General features: G+C 36.7%; 1 protein-coding gene across 1 annotated transcript in view; it reads right to left on the bottom strand.

The window, feature by feature from the left end:
• Nucleotides 1-22,420, bottom strand: part of DNAH12 (dynein axonemal heavy chain 12) — a 211,420-nt gene that overhangs the window by 38,573 nt on the left and 150,427 nt on the right. Inside the window, exons 56-60 of the mRNA XM_055344074.1 lie at nt 21,050-21,264; nt 19,638-19,830; nt 17,591-17,783; nt 16,091-16,263; nt 11,582-11,722 (exon numbers count right to left, since the gene is read on the bottom strand). Coding sequence (XP_055200049.1) covers nt 11,582-11,722; nt 16,091-16,263; nt 17,591-17,783; nt 19,638-19,830; nt 21,050-21,264 — 915 coding nt within the window. The remainder of the gene's footprint in view (nt 1-11,581; nt 11,723-16,090; nt 16,264-17,590; nt 17,784-19,637; nt 19,831-21,049; nt 21,265-22,420) is intronic.

The raw sequence follows: 22,420 nt of genomic DNA, 5'->3' as shown, positions 1-22,420 counted from the left end.
ATGTCTTTGCCTCTCTCTGTGTGTCTCTCATGAATAAATAAACAAAATAAAATTTAAAAAAATACACATTCTTCTCAACTTCATATGGAACAGTCACCATGGTAGAACACATTCTGGGACATAAAACACACCTTAACAAATTTAAAAGAAGAGAAATCATACAAATTATTCCCTTTGACTACATTAGAATCGAAGCAGAGATCAACAATGCCGAGATGGCTGGAAAACCCCAAAACACTTAGCAATTAAATAACAGATTGCTAAGTAACGTATATGTCAAAGAAATCTCAAGAGAAATAAACATTTGGAATTAAATAAAAATGAAAACACAACTTATCCATATTTGTGGGATGCAGCAAAAGTAAGGCTCAGAGGAAAATTTGTAACACTGAATGCATTTATTAGAAAAAAAGATAGATCTAAAATCGATCATCTAGGCTTCCACCTTAAGACACTAGGAAAAAAAAAAGATCAAATTAAATCCAAACCAAGCAGAAGTAAAGAAATGAAAAAAATCAGAAGAAATTTATGTACTTAAATTCATAGGGGGGAAAATCAATGAAACTGAAATCTGGAGAGAGGGGGACGATGGCGGAGGAGCAGGGGCCTCACCTCGCCTGGCCCCACCTACTTACCTAGATAGCTTTCAAACCACCCTGAAAGCCTACGAATCCGACCTGAGATTTAAAGAGAGAACAGCTGGAACGCTACAGAGAGAAGGGTTTTCGCTTCTAACAAGGTAGGAAGGTGGAAAAAAATAAAAAAGAATCAAGTGGCGCGGGGTGGAGGGGAGCCAGGCTAAAGCCGGGCTAGAGCCTGGGGACAGGAAAGCCCCACCCCGGAGAAGCAGGAACTTTAAAAATCCGCACCAGATTCTTCCCCACGGAAAGACGCTCAGCAGGGAAGCCGGGCCGAAGCGCAGGAGGGGCAGCGGGGCCTCCAGTCTCCTGGGGTCCCCAGTAGAGGAGGTGCGCCCCGGGGAGCGCGCCCACCCCGCGGGCCGAGCGCGGTAAAGGGTGGAGCACCCGGCGGGGCCTGGGGAGCAGCTCAGGTGGGGGCTCCGCGTGGAGGGGGCTGCGCCCTGCTGCCTTAGGGAGCCGCTGGCCCGGGAGTGTGATTCCAGCAGCAGAGGCCCCGGATCCCAGGGCACCGGGGACACAGCCCAGGATCCTGCATTGTCCCTGGGACAGGCAGAGGCCGGAGCGCACAGGACAGCGAGGATGCTCCTGCCGCTGGGCGCCCTGCGGGCTGTGCAGGTCAGCGCCCCCCACCCCCGGAGCATCCAGGCCAGTGCGTATTGGGAGACTGCGGTAGTTACTGGGGGAGCTGACTCCAGGACTGGAGGCCTGCCTGCCGCCAGTGTGGTTGTTTCTCCTGGTGTCGCCCTGTGCCTGGGAGAGGCGGGCCGCCAGGGAACAGGGGTCTCACAGGATAAACAGCTCCCACTGAGCTGTGCACCTGGCAGGGGGCTGCGCAGCTCCCCCAGGCTCACACACCTGAGAATCATCACAGCAGGCCCTCCCCCAGAAGACCAGCTGGAAGGACAGGGGAAGAGCAAGTTCTTGACCTAGCAGTGCTGGGAAGCTCCAGGGGAAGTCGAGGGATTTACAGTGTATAGAACTAGAAGGTACCCCTCCTATTTTTTTTCTTCCTTTTTCCAGTACAACTCATTTTTATACCAGACTGTAAATTTCCTTTTTTTTTTTCTCTTTTCCCACCTTAACTACAATATTTTACCACCTCTTCATTTTTAAGATTCTTTCTTTTTGACTTTCATAATTCTACAATTACAGGTCCTAGATATATTTTCCACTTCTAGATACCTTACAGCATACTCAATTTTGGGAGATATACAAGATATGTTTTTTGTTGTTTGTTTTGTGTTTTTTGTTTGCCTCATTTTGTTCTACAATGGTGGAAGTTAATACCTTCTAAAAATGACCAGTATGCACCCAGAACCAAGTGATACACCATGCTGGTTCATTCTGTGAGATTCCTCATTCCCATTCTGCACCCCTCTATGTTTTTGTGGTCAGTGTTAGGGCTTTCTACAAGTATTTCTGGTTTATATAAATCTGGGACTGAGCATCTTCTAACATACAGAACTTAATATACTCAGAACCAAGAGGGTCACACTCTGGAACCCCTCAGACTACATTCTCCTTCTACTACAACTTCATCACCATCCACTACAATTTCATCACCACCACCATCTCCCAGCCCCCCCCCCTTTTTTCTTTTCTTTTTTTTTTTTTTTCTCTTCTTCTTTGGGATTCTTGGCCTTTTATTTTTTACTACTTTTTTTAAACTTTGTTTTTCATTTTAGTGGTTCTTTTGTTTTATTTTGTTCTGATCTTTGTTTTCAATTTCTGGCCTCTGACCTCATCAGAATCATCTAGGGTATAATTTACTTAGGTCACGGTTGATATTCTTGACTCAGCCCACTCATACAGCCAATCTGCACTGAGCAAAATGACTCGAAAGAAGAACTCACTGCAAAAGAAAGAATCTACTCTCTGCCACAGAGTTACAGAATTTGGATTACAATTCAGTGATAGAAAGCCAATTCAGAAGCACAATTAGAAAGCTACTGGTAGCTCTGGAAGAAAAGCATAAAGGAATCAAGAGACTTCATTACTGCAGAATTTAGATCTAATCAGGCCAATATTAAAAATCAATTAAATGAGATGTAATCCAAACTGGAGGCCCTAATGATGAGGGTTAAAGAGGTAGAAGAAAGAGTGAGTGACATAGAAGACAAGTTGATGGCAAGGAAGGAAGCTGAGGAAAAAAGAGAAAAACAATTAAAAGACCATGGGGAAAGGTTAAGGGAAATAAAAGATAGCCTCAGAAGAAAAAAATCTACCTATAATTGGGGTTCCAGAGAGGGCCAGAGGGCCAGAAAGCATATTTGAACAAATCATAGCTGAGAACTTCCCCAATTTGGGGAGGAAAACAGGCATTCAGATCCAGGAGATAGGTCCCTCCCAAAATCAATAAAAACCGTTCAACACCTTGACATTTAATAGTGAAACTTGCAAATTCCAAAGATAGAGAAAATCCTTAAAGCAACAAGAGACAAGATTTCCCTAACTTTAATGGAGAAAAAGAATAGATTAACAGCAGATCCTTCCACAGAGACCTGGCAGGCCAGACAGGGCTGGCAGGATATATTCAGGGTACTAAATGAGAAGAACATGCAGCCAAGAATACTATATCCAGCAAGGCTCTCATTCAGAATAGGAGAGATAAAGAGCTTCCAAGATAGGCAGAAACAGAAAGAATATGTGACCACCAAACCAACTCTGCAAGAAATATTAAGGGGGACCCTATAAAAGAAAGAGGAAGCCCAAAGAAATAATCCACAAAAACAGGGACTAAATAGGTATTACGATGACACTAAATTCATATCTTTCAATAGTAACTCTGAACATGAATGGGCTTAATGAGCCCATCAAAAGACGTAGGGTTTCAGACTGGATAAAAAAGCAAAATCCATCTATTTGCTGTCTACAAGAGACTCATTTTAGACCTAAGGACACCTACAGCCTGAAAATGAAAGGTTGGAGAACCATTTACCATTCAAATGGTCCTAAAAAGAAAGCTGGGGTAGCAATCCTCATATCAGATAAATTGAAGTTTATCCCAGACTGTAGTAATAGATGAAGAGGGATGCTATATCATATTTAAAGGGTCTCTCCAACAAGAAGACCTAACAATTATGAATATTTATAACCCTAGTGTGGGAGCTGCCAAGTATATCAATTAACAAAAGTAAAGACATACTTAGATAATATCACACTAATAATAGGAGACTTCAACATGGCACTTTCTGCAAATGACATATCTTCTAAGCACACATCACCAAAGAAACAAGAGCTTTAAATGATACACTGGACCAGATGGATTTCACAGATATATACAGAACTTTGCATCCAAGTGCAACCGAATACACATTTTTCTCAAGTGCACATGGAAATTTCTCCAGAATTGACCACATCCTGAGTCACAAATCACAACTGATACCAAAAGACTGGGATCGTCCCCTGCATATTTTCAGACCATAATGCTTTGAAACTTGAACTCAATCACAAGAAGAAATTTGGAAGAAACTCAAACATGTGGAGGTTAAAGAGCATCCTACTAAAAGATAAAAGGGTCAATCAGGAAATTAGAGAAGAATTAAAAAGATTCATGGAAACTAAAGAACATGAAGATACAACCTTTCAAAATCTTTGGCATACAGCAAAAGCAGTCCTAAGAGGGAAATACATCACAATACAAGATCCCTCAAAAAATTGGAAAAAACTCAAATACACAAGCTAACCTCGCACCTAAAGGAACTGGAGAAAGAACAACACATAAACCTACACCAAGCAGAAGAAGAGAGTTAATAAAGATTTGAGCAGAATTCAATGAAATAGAGACCAGAAGAACTGTAGAACAGATCAACAAAACGAGGAGTTGGTTCTTTGAAATAATTAATAAGATAGACAAAACATTAGCCAGCTTTATTAAAAAGAAAGGGAAAAGACCCAAATTAATAAAATCATGAATGAAAAAGGAACGATCACAACCAATACCAAGGAAATATAAACGATTTTAAAAACATATTATGAGCAGCTATATGCCAATAAATTAGGCAATCTAGAAGAAATGGGCACATTTCTGGAAAACCACAAAATACCAAAACGGGAACAGGAAGAAATAGAAAACCTGAACAGGCCAATAACCAGGGAGGAAATTGAAGCAGTCATCAAAAAACTCCCACGACACAAAAGTCCAGGGCCAGGGCAGCCCGGGTGGCTCAGCGGTTTAGCACTGCCTTCGGTCTGGGTCATGATCCCAGAGACCCGGGATCGAGTCCCATGTCAGGCTCCTTGCATGGAGCCTGTTTCTCCCTCTGCTTGTGTCTCTGACTCTCTCTGTGTGTCTCTATGAATAAATAAATAAAATCTAAAAAAAAAAAAAAAAAGTCCAGGGCCAGATGACTTCCCAGGGGAATTCTATCAAACATCTAAAGAAGAAACAATACCTATTCTATTAAAGCTGTTTTAAAAGAAAGGGATGGAATACTTCCAAACTCATTTTATGAGGCCAGCATTACCTTAATTCCAAAACCAGACAAAGACTCCATCAAAAAGGAGAATTATAGACCAATATCCCTGATGAACACAGATGCAAAAATTCTCAACAAGATACTATCTAATAGGATCCAACAGTACATTGAGAAGATTATTCACAATGACCAAGTGGGATTTATCCCCAGTATGCAAGTTTGGTTCAACACTCATAAAACAATCATCATGATAGATCATATCAACAAGAGAAAAAACAAGAACCATATGATCTTCTCAATAGATGCAGAGAAAGCATTTGACAAAATACAGCATCCATTCCTGATCAAAACTCTTCAGAGTATAGGGATAGAGGAAATATTCCTCAGCATCTTAAAAGCCATCTATGAAAAGCCCACAGCAAATATAATTCTCAATGGAGAAACACTGAAAGCCTTTCCCCTTAGATCAGGAACATGACAGAGATGTCTACTATCACCACGGCTATTCAAAATAGTAATAGAAGTCCTAGCCTCAGCAATCAGACAACAAAAAGAAATAAAAGGCATTCAAATTGGCAAAGAAGAGGTCAAACTCTCCCTCTTTGCAGATGACGTGATACTGTACGTAGAAAACCCAAAAGACTCCACCTCAAGATTGCTAGAACTCATACAGCAATCCAGCAATGTATCAGGATACAAAACCAATGCACAGAAATCAGTGGCATTTCTACACACTAACAATGAGACTGAAGAAAGAAAAATTAAGAAATCAATCCCATTTACAATTGCACCCAAAAGCCTAAGATACCTAGGAATAAACCTAACCAAAGAGGTAAAGGATCTATACCCTAAAAACTACAGAACACTTCTGAAAGAAACTGAGGAAGACACAAAGAGATGGAAAAATATTCTATGCTCATGGATTAGAAGAATTAATATTGTGAAAATGTCAATGCTACCCAGGACAATTTACACATTTAATGCAATCCCTATCAAAATGCCATGGACTTTCTTCAGAGAGTTGGAACAAATAATATTAAGATTTGTATGGAATCAGAAAAGACCCCGAATAGCCAGGGGAATATTGAAAAAGAAAACCAGAGCCGGGGGCATCACAATACCAGATTTCAAGTTGTACTACAAAGCTATGAGCATCAATACAGTGTGGTACTGGCACAAAAACAGACACATAGATCAATGGAACAGAATAGAGAACCCAGAAATGGTCCCTCAACTCTATGGCCAACTAATATTCGACAAGGCAGGAAAAAGGACAGTCTCTTCAATAAATGGTGCTGGGAAAATTGGACATCCACATGCAGAAGAAAGAAACTAGACCATTCTCTTACACCACGCACAAAGATAAACTCAAAACAGATGAAAGGTCTAAATGTGAGACAAGAATCCATGAAAATCCTAGAGAAGAACACAGGCAACACCCTTTTTGAACTTGGCCACAGTAACTTCTTGCAAGATACATCTATGAAGGCAAGAGAAACAAAAGCAAAAATGAACTATTGGGACTTGATCAACATAAAAAGCTTCTGCACAGCAAAAGAAACAGTCAACAAAACTAAAAGACAACCTACAGAATGGGAGGGGAGAAGATATTTGCAAATGACATATCAGATAAAGGGCTAGTATCCAAGATCTATAAAGAACTTATTAAACTCAACAGCAAAGAAATAAACAGTCCAATCATGAAATGGGCAAAAGACATGAAGAGAAATCTCACAGAGGAAGACATAGACATGGCCAACACGCACATGAGAAAATGCTCTGCATCACTTGCCATCAGGGAAATACAAATCAAAACCACAATGAGATACCACCTCACACCAGTGAGAATGGGGAAAATTAACAAGGCAGGAGACCACAAATGTTGGAGAGGATGTGGAGAAAGGGGAACACTCTTGCACTGTGGGTGGGAATGTGAACTGGTACAGCCACTCTGGAAAAACAGTGTGGAGGTTCCTCCAAGAGTTAAAAATAGAGCTACTCTACGACCCTGCAATTGCACTGCTGGCGATTTACCCCAAAGATACAGATGCAGTGAAATGGCAGGACACCTGTACCCCAATGTTTATGGCAGCAATGTCCACAATAGCCAAACTGTGGAAGGAGCCTTGGTGTCCATCGAAAGATGAATGGATAAAGAAGCTGTGGTCTATATATACAATGGAATGTCACTCAGCCATCAGAAACGACGAATACCCACCATTTGCTTTGATGTGGATAGAACTGGAGGGTATTATACTGAGTGAAGTAAGTCAATCAGAGAAGGACAAGCATTATATGGTTTCATTCTTTTGGGGAATATAAAAAATAGTGAAATGGATTAAAGGGGAAAGGAGAGAAAATGAGTGGGAAATATAGAGGGTGACAGAACATGAGTGACTCCTAACTCTGGGAAATGAACAAGGGGTAATGGAAGGGGAGGTGGGTGGTGGGATGGGGTGACTGGATGATGGGCACTGAGGGGAGCACTTGACAGAATGAGCACTGTATGTTATACTATATGTTGGTAAATAAAACTCCAATAAAAAATATACAAAAAACCCCCTGAAATCTGGTTCTTTGAAAAGATCAATAAAATGATTAACCTATAGCCAGGATAACTAAGGAAATAAATATACAAATTACAAATATCAGAAATGAAAGAAGGGCTATCACTATTAATTCCTTTGACATAAAAAAGATAAAAAACAATATTATGAATGCTATGTCCTCAGATCTGATAACCTAGCTGAAATGGATCAATTCATTGGAAGATATAATCTGCCCAAATTTACACAAGGGGAAACAGATAATCTGAATAGACTTTGTGTTATTGTACTTATGCTGCCTTAACAAAATATAACAGGAAGGGATGCCTGGGTGGCTCAGTGGTTGAGCATCTGCCTTCAGCTCAGGTCATGATCCCAGGATCCTAGGATCGAGTCCCGCATTGGGCTCCCCATGGGGAGCCAGCTTTTCTCTCTGCCTATGTCTCTGCCTCTCTCTCTCAATCTGTGTGTCTCTCATGAATAAACAAACAAATAAAATCTTTAAAAAAAACAACAATAGGCTCAGTTGAATAAATAATGCTAATTTATTTTCTCAGAGTTCTGGAAGATAGAAGTTTGGATCAAAGTTCTGGCTGATTTGGGTTTTTGATGAGCCCTCTTTTCCTGACTTGTAGACAGCCAACTTCTCACTGTATTGTCACATGACCTTTCTTCTATGTGCATATGGAGAGAGAGAGTACTCTGCTAGCTCTCTCTCTTTTTTAAGGTCATTAATTCTATCAGATGAAGAACATACTTTTATGACTTTATTTAACCTGGTTACTTCCTTAGAGGCCTCATCTCTAAAGACAGTCACACTGGAAGTTAGCATATCAACATATGAATTTGGGGCAGATACAACTATGCAGTCCATAACTATATCTATTAAAAAATTGAGTCAATAATTATTAGCCTTCCAAAACAGAAAGCATCACACTAAGATGGGTTTTTGGAGAATTCTACCAAACTTATAAGAAGAAATTCTACCAATTCCTTACAGTCTCTCCCAGAAAATAGCAGAAGAAATACTTCTCTAATTATTCTACAAATCCAGTGTTACCCTAATACCAAAACTAGACAGTAGATAATATAAGAAAACTACAGACCAATATCTCTCAAGAACATGGATACAAAAATTCTTAACAAAATATTAGCAAATTGAATCAAACAATGTATAAAAAGATTAACACACCAAAACAGTGATATTTACCTCAGGTGTGTAAGGCTGTTTCAACATTCAAAAATCAATTAATGTTGGGATCCCTGGGTGGCGCAGCGGTTTGGCGCCTGCCTTTGGCCCAGGGCGCGATCCTGGAGACCCGGGATCGAATCCCACGTCGGGCTCCCAGTGCATGGAGCCTGCTTCTCCCTCTGCCTATGTCTCTGCCTCTCTCTCTCTCTCATTCTGTGTGACTATCATAAATAAATAAAAATTTTAGAAAAAAAAAACAAAAATCAATTAATGTAATCTATCACATCAAGCAACTAAAGAAGAAAAAGCACATGATCATATCAGTAGATGCAGAAAAGGCATTTGACAAAATCCAATACCCTTCCGTGATCAAAATTCTAAGCAAAACAAGTATAGAGGGAAACATCCTCAACTTGATAAAGAACATTCCCAAAAAGCCTATGGTCAACATCATACTTCAATATGAGAAAGTAGAAACTTTCCCACTAAGACCAAGAACAAAGGAAGAATGTCCCTTTTCACCACTTGTCAACTAAAAATCCTGGCTAATGTAATAAGAAATAAAAAACATATAGATTAGAAAGAAAAAAATTAAATTGCCTTTGTTTGCAAATGACATATTTGTCTACGTAGAAAATCTAAAAATCTAAAAGAATTGACAAAAAACTCCTAGAACTAATAAGCCAATTATAGCAAGGTTGCAGGATGCAACGTCAACATCCAAAAAGTCAGTTGCTTTCCTGTATAGCAATGATAAACAAGTGGAATTTGAAGTTAAAAACAGGATACAATTTGCACTGGCACCCAATAAAGTGAAATACTTAGGTATAAATCTCACAAATCATGTATAAGATCTATATGAGAAAAACTACAAAAATGTGATGAAATAAATCAAAGAATTAAATAAATGAAGAGACATTCATGAAGAGGAACAATCGTATTGTCAGGGTGTCAGTTCTTCCCAATCTGATCTATAGATTTAATGCAATCTCACTCAAGATTGCAGCAAGTTATTTTGTGTATAATTGACAGACTGATTCTAATGTTTATATGGAAGGTCAAGAGACCAAGAATAGGCAACAATTGTTTTGGAGAACACAACACATATTCAACACATATTGAAGGAGAATACAACTGGAAAACTGAGATTACTGGATTTCAAGACAATGTTGTATTGGTAAAAAAAAAATAGACAAATACGTCAATAGAATAGAATTTTGTGGATATCAACAAACTGATTTTCTATAAAGTTCAATTTATATGCAGATTCAAAAGACCCAGAATAGCCAACATAATATTTAAGAACAAAGTCAAGGACTGAACTACCTAACAAGATTTACTATAAATCTAAGTCAATACTACAAAAGAACAAATACAGATCAATGATACAGAATAAAGAATCCAGAAATACACCCATATAAATATAGCTACCTGATCTTTGACAAAGAAGAGCCGTATAGTGAACAGTCTTTTTAACAAATGGTACTAGAACAACTGGATATCCCCATGCAAAAAAAAAAAAAAAAAAAAAAAAAAAGAATCTAGATACTCTTCACAAAAATTAACTCAAAATGGATCAGGAACCTAAATGTAAAAGGCAAAACCATCAAATTCCTAGATTACACAGGAGAAAATCTAGGTGATCTTAGGTATGTCAATGATTTTTTATTTTTTATTTTTTTGTCAATGATTTTTTAGATACAACACCATGAGCCATGAAAGAATTGATAAGTTGGACTTCATTAAAATTTAAAATTTCTGCTCTGCCAAAGACACTGTCAAAAGAATGAGAAGGCACACCACAAACTGGGAGAAAATATTTGTAAAAGGCCTGTTGAAAGACTGTCACCCAAAACAACAATAAAAAAATGAACAATTAAACTGATTCAAAAGTAGCCAAAAGACCCAACAGATACATCACTGAAGAAAATATAAAGATGGCAAATTAGCATAGGAAGAATTCTCAACATCATGTGTCATTAGTAAATTGCAAATTAAAATCAGGTAACACTACACATCTATTAGAATAGTCAAAACCCAGAACACTGACAAGACCAAATGTTGGCAAGGATGTGGAGCAACAGGAACTCTTACTCTTTGCTAGTGGAATGCAAAATTGTTATAGCTACTTCAGAAGACAAGGTTTTTACAAAACTAAACATACTCTTGCCATATGATCAGCAATGACACTCTCTAGTATTTAAGCAAAGAGTTGAAAACTTATGTACATACAAAAACCTATATGCAAATGTTTATAGCAGTTTTATTCATAATATTCAAAACTTGGAAGCAACCAGAATGTCTTTCGGTAGGTGAATAAACTGTGGTACATCCAGAGAATGGAATATTTAGTACTAAAAAGAAGTGAGCTATCAAGCCATGAAAAAAACATGTAAAGACTTTAAGTGCATATTATTAAATGAAAAAACCAATTTGAAAAGGCTCTATTTCTTGTTTGTTTGTTTTTTAAGTAATCTCTACATCTAACATGGGGCTTGAACTCATGACCCCGAGATCAAGAGTCACATAGTTGCTAGTTACATAGATTTTTGCTTTTTAAGAGTCCATTAAAGTGTATGTGAATATTTGGTGGACTTTTATGTGTAACCTAAATTTTAAAAATCTAATAAACATCAAAACACCAATACTACTGTAGAGAAATGTATAGATAAGATCATGATTTAAGCAGAGCAAAAACATCCTTTTGTGAGAAGCCATCCTCATCAAATAGTTTTCCCAGCCAAGTTTTTTAAAACAAATAAAGAAAAAAAGCAAGTAACTTACAGAAGAAGATTGGCACATAACAAAAAGGAAAACAGCAGCTTGTCCTTCTCAAATAGTGATCGGCATATATTACAATATAAGTTGTATGTGAAGTGGTCATTTAAGTATCGTAGGCGCTTTTCCAAAATTTTGGATTTGTTACTGAAAGGTTGAAAAACAAGCAAATATGTTGAGTCAAACAAAGCTAACAAAAAATAAGTAACATATGAATTAACAAGTATCCATTGTTAAATATTAAAACACACACACCCACACACACACACACGAGTGCATATAAAACTGGTGAAATCTGGGGGCGCCTGGGCAATGAAGTTGGTTAAGCATCCAACTCTTGGTTTTAGCTAAGGTCCTGATCTCAGGTGGTGGGATGGAGCCCCACAGTGGCTCTGTGCTCAGCCATGGAGTCTGCTTGAGTTTCTTTCCCCCTCTCCACCTTCTCAAAGAAATAAATAAAATCTTTAAAAAAGAAAAAAAAAAACTCTGGTGAAATCTGAATAAGCTCTGTGAATTTCCCGGCTTTGATATGGTACTATGGTAACGCAAAATGTTACCACTGGAGAAACCAAGTGAAGAATACATGGAACCTCCCTGTATAGTTTTATGTGTATGCAACTCCTGGTAAATTTATGTAAAGAAACACAGTATAATTCTATAAGAAAATGAAATAGGGTTTACACCATGTCTCTATTTTCAAAATTCTACACTTCTTATTGTATTCCAAAATGACTGAAAACAATCAGTTAATTAAAAGATACCTATACTGAATCCTTATTAGTGGGAGATTTATGTTGGGCAGGGAACTGTAAGAGACAAAGAAATGTTTTTGTTCCAAAGAAACATCAAATCTAGATCAATATGTATATATTTTTAAAAATATGTGAAAAGTCAGAAAATATATGGACAAAAGGTTACTTCTGGGTATGATTTTCGCTGATATTTTCCTTCTTTTAAACATACTCTTATATGTTTAAAATTTTGCAATAATCATGTATCACTTTCCTTTTTTTTAGTTCAAAAAATTTTCAGTAATACTTAAAGGAATGTAAGATTATACACCCATTCTGGGAAAGTTTGGCAGCAACTTTTAAAAAAACAAACAAGCAAGTACCACATGACCTAGTAATTGCACTTCTGGGCATTTATCCCCAAAATGAAAACTTATGTTCACACAAATACCTGTACATGCATGTTTATAGTAATTTTATTTATAATAGCTAAAAACTGGAAGTAACTCAGATGTGCTGTAGTATATCAATATCATGAAATATTTCTTAGCAATTAAAAGGAACAATATATTGACACACACAATGATCTGAATGAATCCCCAGAGAATTAAGAATTGAGATTTAAAAAGACAATCCTGGGCAACCTGGGTGGCTCAGCAGTTTAGCGCCACCTTCAGCCCAGGGTGTGATTCTGGAGACCCAGGATTGAGCCCCATGTCAGGCTCCCTGCATGGAGCCGGCTTCTCCCTCTGCCTCTCTCTCTCTGTTTCTCATGAATAAATAAATAAAATATTTTTTAAAAAGCCAATCCTTAAAAGTTATGTGCCATATATGGGGCACCTGGGGGCTCAGTCAGTTAAGGGTCCAACTGTTGATTGCAGCTCAGGTCACGATCTCAGGATCAAGCCCCCACAGAGGACTCTCCAATGACGGAGGAGTCTGCTTAAGATTCTTTCCCTTTATCACCCCCTCCCTGCTCATGCTCACTCACTCTCTCTCTAAATCGTTTTTTTAAAAGTTATGTGCTATATATGATTGCATTTATATTACATTCTTGAAATTATGAAATTATAGAAATGAAGAATGGATTGGTGGTTGTCAAAGGTTGAAGAGAGGGTAGGGATAGGAAAGAAGTGTGTATGGCTGTAAAAGAGCAGGATGGGAATCCTTATGATGGAAGTGTTCCCTATCTTGACTGTATCAACATTAATATCCTGGTTATGATCTTGTACTATTGTAGAGGTTTTGAAGATGTCATCAGTGGGGAAACTGGGTAAAAAGTATGGGGGATCACTGTATTATTTCTTTTATTTTCTTTTAAGATTTTAATTTTTTTAAAGTAATTTCTACATCCAACATGAAACTCAAACCCACACTCCCGAATCAAGAGTTGCATGCTCCATTGAATGAGCCAGCTGGGACCCCCACTATATTATTTCTTATAATTGCATGTGATTCTACATTTATCTCAAAATTAATTTAATTTTAAAAAGCAGTCTTGGCACATGGAAAGGGGATGGAAGAATAGGGGATGGTGACACTTCTCTGAGCAGACCATTTTGTATAGGATTAACTTCTGGAATCCTATTAATGTGTATGTGCTTAAAAATATAGTAAAATTAAAATCAACAAGGATGAAGGGAAAACTCTAAAATGAAATACAAAAGAACCCTTAAACCAACAACATATGAACCTAACTATATTACACATGAATAATATCATTGTACTGAAGGGAGAAAAAATTAATCAAGTAACTTTTAGATATATATTTTTCATGTATCAAAAAGACTATAATTTTCTGTGTATGCATGTACATTTAATTCTCTTAAGTATCCCCAAGAATCACTGGATTTGTTGATTACTACCTCATATAGCAAATCTATGTTTAATTTTCCAGAGACTTTAAAAATATTTCCAAAGTGGCAATCCTGTAAAATCCAGGATTTTACAATCCTGCCAGTAGTGTATGAGGGTTCTGATGACTCTACATCCTTGCTGACACTTGATATTGATATTTATGTCAATTCCTCACCTTGAATTTCCTCCATTGTGTGGACTGTATAAATTCAAATTCCAAATCCCAACTGGGAAAGCTTAGGGATTTCAATTGCTCAGGAGAGACTGTTCTACCAAGAGCCTATGTAGACTGTACATGCTAGGCTCAAATCATCCTTTTATTCTACTTAACAAACATAGCAGTTACTAAATACCAGACATTGTGATAAACACTTTACAGATATTAAATTTTCATAACAATTCTAAAAGGTAGGTACTATTATTATCTCTATTTTATAGATAAGGAAAATTGAGGCAACTACATACAGAAAGGTTAACTGAGTTGCCTGTATCAACATAGCTAGTATATGGTGGGAGTGAGACTTAATCCTTTACTCCAGTCTGACTCCAAAATCTGTGTATATTCATTAATTGATTAAAGTGAAAATATCTAGCAAATAATTAGAAGTGTAGGACTGAAGCTTTTTTAAAAATATTATTTATGATTTTATTTTTTATTTATTTTTTAAATTTTTTTAATTTTTATTTATTTATGATAGTCACAGAGAGAGAGAGAGGCAGAGACACAGGCAGAGGGAGAAGCAGGCTCCATGCACCGGGAGGCCGACGTGGGATTCGATCCCGGGTCTCCAGGATCGCGCCCTGGGCCAAAGGCAGGCGCCAAACCGCTGCGCCACCCAGGGATCCCTGATTTTATTTTTTAAAAGGTTTTATTTATTTAGTTGAGAGAGAGAGAGAGAGAGAGAGAGAGAGAGCATGTGAGAGAGCACAAGCAAGGGGAGAGGCAAAGGGAAAGGGAGAGGCAGACTCCTCACCAAATGGAACAGGACATGGGGTCAATCCCAGGATCCTGGGATCATGACCTGAGCTGAAGGCAGAGGCTTAACTGATTGAGACACTCAGGCACTCCTTAAGATTTTTTAAAGTAATCTCTACACCCAGTGCGGAGCTCAAACTCACAAACTGAGATCAAGAGTTGCATGCTGTACTGACTGAGCCAGCAAGGCACTCTGGGACTGAAACTTTTTAGAGTTTTCAAGGGTGGAGAAAGGTACTGGAGTTGCCAGCAAAGATAAGTGCCATATTAAAATATTTAAAAGAGGTGGGGGAAGGACTAAAACTAATCCTTCTATGCCTACATCTTGAGTAGGGGTGAAACAAAACTTAGAATAAAAAAAGAGACTTTCTCTTTTTCTTTCAACTTTTCCATATATTTTTTAAAAGATTTATTTAATTTTTTTTTTTTTTTTTAGAGAAAGAGAGAGCATGGGCGGGAGGGGGCAGAGGAAGAAGCAGAGAGGGAATCTCAAGCAGACTCCCAGCTGAGTCCAGAGCCCCATTCTGGGCTCAACCTCACAACCCTGAAATCACAACCTGAGTCGAAACCAAGAGTCAAACGCCTAATGGACTGTACCTCAGAGGTGCCCTTCAACTTTTCCATATTTTTAAATGTTCTGTAATGAATACATATTACGTAATAAGAAACAAAGTTAATGGGGTCCCTGGGTGGCTTAGTCCGTTAAGCATCTGCTTTCAGCTTAGGTCAGGATCCCAGGGTCCTGGGATTGAGCCCTGCATCAGTCTCCCTGCTAGCAGGGGGCCTGCTTTCCCTCTCTCCCTCTGCCCCTGCTCGGGCTCTTTCTCTCTCTCTTTCTTGCAAAAAAATAAAATCTTTTTTTTTTTAAAAGAAAAAAGTTATGTATATTTTTATGGAAAGGATGGTGAAAATCCAACTGAGGGAGGATAAATGAAGCTAGAAAATGTTTACCTGTCATGAATAGAGTTGATATAAAGGTTGACAAACCAGGTGAGAGAGTACTGGTACATGGGATCAATGTTAGCCAGGTCTGCAATGCTGAAGAATAATACTGATGAATGTTTAGCAATGGGTCTGTAGCCTTCTCGAGACTCTGCTATTTTGAGTTCTGTCTTTTCTGCAATCTAGAAGAAGAGAAAAATCAGGATTAAGACATAGGAAATGTGTTTTTGGATTATTTATTTTTTATATAATAAAGTTTATATTTAAAAAATAGCCCCCAACTCAATGACATAATTATAGAGGAAGAGTTTATAAGAAAAGACTTATTATTATGCTAAAAGTTGGAAAGAAAGAAAGGAAAAGGAAGGAAAGAACTAGGAAGGGAGGGAAGAGGAAGATGATAGGGAGGATAACAAAGAATGAAAAATAGTTTAAGGTTATGTTTCTTGCTTGGGGAATACCAGAGTTGTCAATCTTTGCTTATTCTTTGCCTGAATCTGACATGTGTCTACTATAGTCACTCATCTTCTTTTAATAGGTCAGATAGAGAATGTGCACATGTGTATGTTTAAGGTATCAACATGTGCACCAGAACCCAGCACAAAGTCTGGCAAAGTAGATATTCAGAAATATTTCCTAGCTGATGGTGTTATACATTAAAAGTAGCTTCTCATATGTTTACTTTTCTGGACATAATAGGGGTGTTAATATTTGACCCACAAAGAAAAAAATTCTCCAAGATAACAAGTTCTTCAACTGGTAACTCCTTCTGATAGATTGCTATTCTATAGGAAAAAGGTATAAAGCACTTATCCAAACCACTTCTCCTTTGGACACACTATCCACAGACTGTTGTGTATCATGTTTATACTGAATAATCTCGTTTGTAGCTGACTCAATCAGGAGGTAAAGATAGAAATGGACCCAAGATTAGCTAAATCAATTTTTCCCACTAAAGAATCAGAACTTATAAGAGCCTCAAAAACGGAAGTCAAGTGGTACTGGGCACTAGTGCTAATAAAAGGTAATGGAGCAAAATTTGGTTTCTCCATGCAAGGACCAGATACAAATGTTTTACAGGAGAAACTCGCCTTCTTATGGAGCAGAGAGGCACAGATGAAGACTACACAATATTACACAAAGAGCATAGAAACTTTCCATTATTCTTGAGGCCTGTATATACCTCTGTAATTGGGAAAATGCCCCCTTGTATCTTTTCTTTTCTTTTTTTTTTTTTTTTGGTATAGTTGATGTTACATTAGTTTCAGGTGTGCGACATAGTGATTGGACAAGTTTATACATTATGCTGTGTTCACCATAAGTGTAGACCATCTGTCAGTATAAGACACTATTATATTATCATTGACTATATTCCTTATGCTGCCCTTGTATCTTCCTTATGTGGGCTAATTTGAATAGGCTTCTGCTCCTTGCAAACAAACTTTCTCCCAAATTATACTAGGAGCAAACTGAAAAAGGATCAAAAGATTGCTAGGATTCTCTTTTCACCTGCTGTTTCTTTGTTATCTCATTGGACATCATTTTAGCAGAGTCTAAGACTTTAATTGCACTTTCATCTTCTAAAATGTTCCCTTCTGAAGATGATAGTGTTTCTAAAATTTTCTTCTCTATATCTTTTAGCTGTTTCTTATTAGCTGCAGACTGAAGAATAAGGGCATTTCGTTCCTCTTCTAACTCTGGTCTAAAAAGATAGAGAAACATTTAGTCTAAATCTGGAGTAGTTTATCTAAAATCATATCTGAATATTAGATATCACAATTTTGTAGAGAAATAATTTTGTAGACATGTAACACAAAGATATGTAGCACAAACTTTATCCTAAGGAAAAAAGTTATTTCCATACGAATGATTATTTGAGCAAAAAAAAAATGATCATCAATTGCATGTATGTAAAATGTGGCAGTAAAATGTGCCACAGTAAATCTAAGAATGTGTTAAATTTATCCATATGACTGAGATGGTTATGTGAGGATAGGAACTGGAGGAGAAACACAATAGTCAATTTTTTATCTACTCCTTGGTTTTGTCATATTCAGTGTTATTTTCATTATGTATGTCTTCCACAGGAACAGAAAAGAAGACTTGTCATACAATTGCCCTTTCAAGAAGACAAAACTGGCACTTACAATCTTCACAAAGACAGTATAAGACTTCAAAATAACATAATTCACGATGTTTTAGAACGTTAGGACTTGGTTCTATCTTGGATACTATGGAAGTAGGATTCAAATATTAGAAGTAACTAAGGCACTTCATGGATTACATAATTTCACTTATAATTTGATTTCATGAAATAGACTGATAATGTTGTGTGAAGCTCCAAGTGGAATCAAAAATTTCCATCAGGAAACAATTCTTTACTACTAGCACTATCAAATATCTTAATATATTTTCTCCTTTAAAAAAATAACACATGCTAGTAATAGAAAAATATATAAAGAATGAAAAAATAAGTTACCCATGATCTTATCATCCTCAGAGATGATCACTGCTAACATTCTGGCATATTCCCTCCCTAATTTTTTCAATATATATATATATATATATATTCATTCATACATTAACTATATTTTTTTACAAAATATTATCCATACCATGCATAATTTTGTATCCTGCTTTTTCATTCTTATCTAAGTATTTCATCAATCATTCTTTTATAGAAGGACAAACATTATATGTTCTCATTCATTTGGGGAATATAAATACTAGTGAAAGGGAATATAAGGGAAGGGAGAAGAAATGTGTGGGAAATATCAGAAAGGGAGACAGAACATAAAGACTCCTAACTCTGGGAAACGAACTAGGGGTGGTGGAGGGGGAGGAGGGTGGGGGGTGGGGGTGAATGGGTGACGGACACTGAGGGGGACACTTGACGGGATGAGCACTGGGTGTAATTCTGTATGTTGGTAAATTGAACACCAATAAAAAATAAATTTATTATAAAAAATCATTCTTTTATTATTTCACTGTATTATTCAAATATTTCATTGATATCCTGCATTTAAGTCTTGAACATATTGCTGATTTTGTCTACAGTATATATTCTTCTGTGTGAACTTTTTTGCCTTAATCAGATACAACTCAGAAGTCATGGTATGTCTCCTGAATCCTACTACTAATACTAAGAGTCAAATATAATATGGTTGGCTTATAACTCACTTGTTCTTAGAGTGGCAATTTTACTTTTTTTTCTTAAGAGAGAGAGGAAGCAAGCATGCATGTGAGTAGGGGGGAGTGGTAGATGGAGTTGAGAGAGAGAATCTTAAGCAGACTCCATGCTCAGCATGGAGACTGAAATGGGCCTTGATCTCAAGACGCTGAGATCATGACCTGAGCCAAAATCAAGAGTTGGATTCTTAACCAACTGAGCCATCCAGCCACTCCAAGAATGGTTATTTTAAAGGACTATATACTTAATTTATAATAACAAAATGTAAAATTTGATAAGTTTTTGAAATAATCACACAACAAAAGTATTAGTGGCCTACAAATATTCCTCTCTAAACCATCTGGAAGCATATAAGAAAATACATACCTCTCCTTTGCAACAACAATACCTAGTAACTGATCTTCAAGTCCTTCTGGAGTTATCATGAAATTTAGCAAAGATACCTTTGTAGCCAGTTCTGGCATAAAGTGTGGATTTCTCAGTTTTGTGGTGATATAAAACTTGAAATCAAAGGAATACTCAATAGTGACCTCACCAAGTCTGATGCAATCAATGCCACCTATATTTCAGAAAGCAAATCCATGATAAGTAGGCCAGAGTTGTATAGCCCCTCCTTCTATATTAAGGCTGTTCCTAGGCTACAAATAAAGGGTCCTAAAGTAATTTAAAATAGAATAGAGATATGACAAAGTCACAGACATAGAGGCAAGAAAGCAATTACACAGCAGGGCTCATTCATTCTGGGGTGGCATAAGACATTTTCTCTCGTTGTCAGGGAGCCTTCTAAATCAAGATTCCTTTTGATCTTACCTCCTCCATCAATTTTCAATCATGATTCCAAGATTATTTATATACGAATTAAGCTCTTCAAAGTACTAAAGTTTATGAAAGAGTCCAAACATCCATCAACTGATGAATGGATTAAGATGTGGTATATATATATATATAATGGAATATTACTCAGCCATCAAAAAGAATGAAATCTTACAACTTGCAATGATACAGATGGAGCTATAGTATATTATGCTAAGCAAAATATGTCAGAGAAAGATAAATACCATATACTTTCACTCATATGTGGAATTTAAGAAACAGAACAGATGAACATAGGGAAAGGGGGGAAAAAAAGAGAAAGAGGCAAACCATAAGAGACTCTTAACTATAGAGAACAAACTGAGGATTGCTGGAAGAAATGTGCACTGAGGATGGGCAAAATGAGTGATGGGTATTAAGGAGGGCCCTGTGATGAACATTGGGTGTTATATATGAGTGATGAATCACTAAATTCTACTCCTGAAACCAATATTATACTATATGTTAACTAACTAGAATTTAAATAAAAACTAAGAGCCAAGAAAATAAAAAGAAAGTATTAGAGTTTGGCAGAGATAAAATTTTTGAAGTAGAGAGATGTAAGGTGGGTACTGTTTAACTTAAAGTCAAGTTTAGTCCACATTAACCATTACTATTCATAATAATGGGCTGTGTGAGCTCCATGGTCACAAGACAAAGGGATTTCAAACTGGCTTTAACTTCTTTATGTTCTCTACTGAAGAGCAGTCTAGATAACAGAAGTTAACATAATGAACAGAGGGCAAGATATTTATTTTAGATTATCCAACCAAAATTCATTTCGTTCTAAATTCCTTTCACACATAACAATGACACAGAAGTTCTGAGTTATTAACATTATCCTTGAATTTATGTAGTGGTTTTTTTGCCTCAAAGATCATTGAACCATCTTTCAGTTCTACCAACTAATATAAATTAACTTCTACCTTGCTTGAAAGTTTGTCTAAGTAGTAAAGGCTCCAAAGATGGGTCCAGTTCTTCGCCAACATTTTCTAATAGAAGTGGAGTTCCAAACTGAATACAATTTTCCAATGTTCTCATATAGTCTGAATCAGATAGCTTAATAACACTAAGCTGATTTTCTTTTTCAGAGTTTTTGATCCACTTATTAGCTTGACCCTGAGGGTCAATCATTAAAGGCCTAGAATATAATAAGAAACATTGTGAAGGAAACAAATAGATGTTGATATTTCTTTAAAATTATGTATTTTAAATAACAAACATCACCATCAATCTGTACAAATGCAAAGTGTTTCACATAGAAATCAGTATTAATCTTTATAAGAAAGAAGAGATTTACTTTTAAATGAGTTTTATTGTCATTTGTTTTTGAAATGAGGAAATTCAGTCTCTGGGAGTACTTTGTTCAAATTTCCAAAACTAGTTCAATGTCACAAGGAGAATCTTGTGAATCTGTAAGCTGTGTTCTTTCCAATATAATGCATGGTCTTCGTGGTAGTCTTAATAAATGACATCTATTAACATAATATAAAAATAAACCTATTTATTTGATAAAAATTTAAAATAAGAGATCCACTAGCCTATAGTGGATTTCCTCAGGTTATGAGAAACTAAGTTTCCAAATTTTATCTGGTATATATTTGAGATCTATTTGGTAAATTTTTCTATGTAATTATGGTAAGGGCTTTGGGTTCAAGAACAAATAATTCATGGTTTCAGATATTTAAAATCTGACATGCTTTCCTCTTCCTCAGTTATAGTACTGACTGTCTTAGGTTCCTTTTATATTCAGTACAGTGCATTAAATCATCTTTAAAAAGAGTTACTCCAGAATGGAGAGTTTTTGTCCCAAGTTGTTTGACTTTCTCAGACATTGTCTTTCTGTTTCAACTTCTAGGGATAAAATCCTCTTTTCCTTTGCCTACAAAAAAAAAAATCTTTTTAATCAATTATTATCAGATAATGCTTTTTAAAATTTTTTCTTTCCTTTCTAAAAGACAAATAATCAGTATTTTTCACAGATCCAGAAAAAACAATCCTAAAATTTGTATGAAACCACAAAAGACCCCAAATAGCCAAAGCAATCTTAAAAAAGAAAAGCAAAGCTGGAGGAGGCATCACAGTTCTGGACTTCAAGTTATACTATAGCTGTAGTGATGAAGACAGTACGGCACTGGCACAAAAAGAGACACATGTATCAATGGGACAGAATAGAAAATCCACAAATGAATCCACAGCTATATGGCCAACTAATTTTTGACAAAGCAGGAAAGAATGGAAAAATGACAATCTTTTCAATAAACGGTGTTAGGAAAACTGGACAGCAACATGCAAAA

The sequence above is a fragment of the Nyctereutes procyonoides genome, unplaced genomic scaffold (assembly GCF_905146905.1).
Source record: "Nyctereutes procyonoides isolate TBG_1078 unplaced genomic scaffold, NYPRO_anot_genome, whole genome shotgun sequence".
In the NCBI taxonomy this organism is placed as follows: Eukaryota; Metazoa; Chordata; class Mammalia; order Carnivora; family Canidae; genus Nyctereutes; species Nyctereutes procyonoides.
Note: the sequence above shows the minus strand (reverse complement) of the source record. Positions and strands in the feature narration are given on the sequence as shown.